Source organism: Entamoeba dispar, genomic scaffold (assembly GCF_000209125.1).
Source record: "Entamoeba dispar SAW760 scf_1105229462271 genomic scaffold, whole genome shotgun sequence".
In the NCBI taxonomy this organism is placed as follows: domain Eukaryota; phylum Evosea; order Mastigamoebida; family Endamoebidae; genus Entamoeba; species Entamoeba dispar.
In genome coordinates, this window is record NW_001855109.1 from 1 (window position 1) to 2605 (window position 2605).

Below are 2605 nucleotides of genomic sequence, written 5' to 3' on the forward strand. Positions count from 1 at the left end.
TTTGAGTTTAGTAATGTTGATATATTAAAAACTCTAAAACACTCATCTGATGGAGTTGTAACAATTGTTAATGGAGTATTTAATCAACAGAACTTAAAATCACTCTTGTTGGTAACTCATCTATACACTAAAATACACTCCTTCTAAAATATGATAAATTAGTCCATTTCTTTAATTTATTGACTCTATGGATTTCTTTTATTGAAGTAATTTTAGGTAATATAGAACTAAGAATGGAGAAATTCTTGATGAATGTTCAGATTAGCTCTGTTACTATTTTTAGTATCTATTCTCTTTTTTACATAATATTTTTTCAACTGATGATTAATAAAATTATCCGTATTTTGATAATCTTAATAATACATTTTTTTTCTGATACAAAAAATGTTCAGTATAATGTTTATCTTGTTTTCTTGATTCATTGAATGATTAAATTAAACACATCCATCATTTATATTGATTATTAACTACTACATTGTTACTTTTAGCTGGCTCTCTATGGTTTTATAAGTTATATTCTTTGTTATTTGTTGTTCTTAAATTTCAACTTTTTTCATTTTTCTTGAAGATTCGAAATATCTTTAACGATTTTTGTTTCATAAAAGTGTTGTATATTAGTGTTTCCCATCTTAGTTGTTTTAAAGACTCTTTATTGATATTTTTAAGTCTATAATTTTTAATAACACATAATCTAATAACTTAATTCTCCAAAGAAAACAAAATGAATATAAGTTATATATACTAGTTATCATTTTTATTGTAATTTAGAAGAAAAAAAGGATAAAAATGAATAATAGAAATTAACTGATATTCAAATATATTTCATTTCTTATTTTCTTTGTCTTTTTCTTGTGCCTCTTTTTGTCTCTACTTGATTCACTTATTTCTTTAGTATTAACTTTCATAATTCTATTTTATTAATCATTCTCTTAGCTTAACATGTGAATTTTGTAGAGCTTAATTAGTTTTTTATTTAATGATAATGACAAGATTTCATATCTTGCAAATTAACACTCTGAGAGAGTTTTATTCTTTCTAATATTAGAACAATATTATAGAGCAACATATTTGATTGGTCATGCTTTTCTTAATATTAGTCAACTCATTCAGAAAAACTAAAAATAAAAACAATTAAACAAAAACTAAGAACCTTGTCAACAACAAGGATAACTCAAATAAGTATAACCAAAACAAAAACTTATAGTCCAGATAACAAAACCAAAACAACCGAAAAAAATAGAACAAAAAAGATATTATTATTCAACTTATTTTTAGATCAATTTTTAAGAAATATAAAAAACAAAAAAATATTAAAAAACACAAAAGAACTTTTTTAAATTAAAATGGAAATATCTTCAACGATTCTTTCTGAATTAAAACAAAGAATCAATTCATTAGAGGATAATGAGTATAAAGTAATTTTTCAGATAATAGAAAATATCTTGGAACAACACTGTCAAAAAGTAGTAAAGAAAGAAAATTCAAATACATTTATTCCAATATTACCTTTTATTAGTAAAACATTTTCTAAGAAACTTAGTTTTAGTGAAGATACTTCAACAAATAAATCATATGATAAAGAAGAACAAACTGTTTGCCCATATTCAACTGAAGAATTAAGACAAAAAGATATCATTAAAACATTAGAAGAATGGAGTGAAAGAAAACGAATGGAAATACTTTTTGATTCTGACGTTGAAGGATTTGAAATAGGAAATGAAACTTTTTCAAGAAAAGTCATGAAAAAATCACATTTATTTATCATAGTGATTGCAACTAATCAAGACATTTTTGGAGGATTTATTTCTCACAGAATAAAAGAAGTTAATATTGAAATTAATGATCCTAAATCATTTGTCTTTTCATTATATAAAAATAAAAGGTATCAAAAATTAAAATTTCCTTTTAAAGGAAATAAAATTGGTGAATCATATTGTTTATATAGTGCGGAAAATGATTTTTTAATTACATTTGGTGAAGGGGTAGATATACAAATTGCAAAAACAAAAGGTATAGGAAGAAGCTCTTGTGAACCATTTTCATATGAATACAATGGAGATAAACATCCATTAACATCTACTTATGATTTTATTCCAGAAAGAATTATTGCAATTAAAATGTATTAATGGGAAAAAAAAATTAAAGATAAAAGAAAATGAAATAATAAATAAACAATAAAAGAAATTCAATTACATTTGATTTTTTGTTTCATTAAACTTTTCTATCATATAATTTAATTTCTCTCTAATTTGTTCATTTTTCTTTTCAATTAACCATTCTTTAATAATACTATTTAATAATGGATCTTTTACATTCTTATAACAAATTTGAATTTTAGAAGTTAAATCGTTATATGGTAATACACTTACTCTTTCTATAGCAGCGAACCCAATAGACAATTCAATTTCATTACCTTTTTTTACAATAAAACTATCTAAACAAATCATAAGAGTACAACTGTTTCCAATAATTTTTTTACCTTTTTTAATAATAATATTTTCTGCATAAACAACTAAACAATTATTATCCAACATAGAACGATAAAAACAAGATTCATATAATTTTTTAATAAATTCATCTTTATTACTAATAGTGTCAAATTTAA

At 22.5% G+C, this 2605-nt stretch overlaps 2 protein-coding genes across 2 annotated transcripts in view, besides 4 other annotated features; one reads left to right on the forward strand and one right to left on the reverse strand.

Moving 5' to 3' along the window:
- Positions 1 to 1110: 1110 nt before the first annotated feature.
- Positions 1111 to 1248: a microsatellite.
- Positions 1249 to 1278: 30 nt separating this feature from the next.
- Positions 1279 to 1318: a sequence feature (AT_rich).
- Positions 1319 to 1343: 25 nt separating this feature from the next.
- Positions 1344 to 2126, forward strand: EDI_240350 (uncharacterized protein; the record flags this gene model as incomplete). Its single annotated transcript, XM_001739624.1, has 1 exon — positions 1344 to 2126. The coding sequence occupies one exon, from the start codon at positions 1344 to 1346 to the stop codon at positions 2124 to 2126; it is 783 nt and encodes a 260-aa protein (XP_001739676.1).
- A 4-nt stretch (positions 2127 to 2130) lies between these two features.
- Positions 2131 to 2180: a sequence feature (AT_rich).
- Positions 2181 to 2189: 9 nt separating this feature from the next.
- Positions 2190 to 2605, reverse strand: part of EDI_240360 (uncharacterized protein) — a gene marked incomplete at both ends in the record, with an annotated part of 2000 nt that continues 1584 nt past the window's right edge. Inside the window, one exon of the mRNA XM_001739625.1 lies at positions 2190 to 2578. Within this exon, the coding sequence (XP_001739677.1) occupies positions 2190 to 2578 (389 nt within the window). The remainder of the gene's footprint in view (positions 2579 to 2605) is intronic.
- Positions 2466 to 2500: a sequence feature (AT_rich).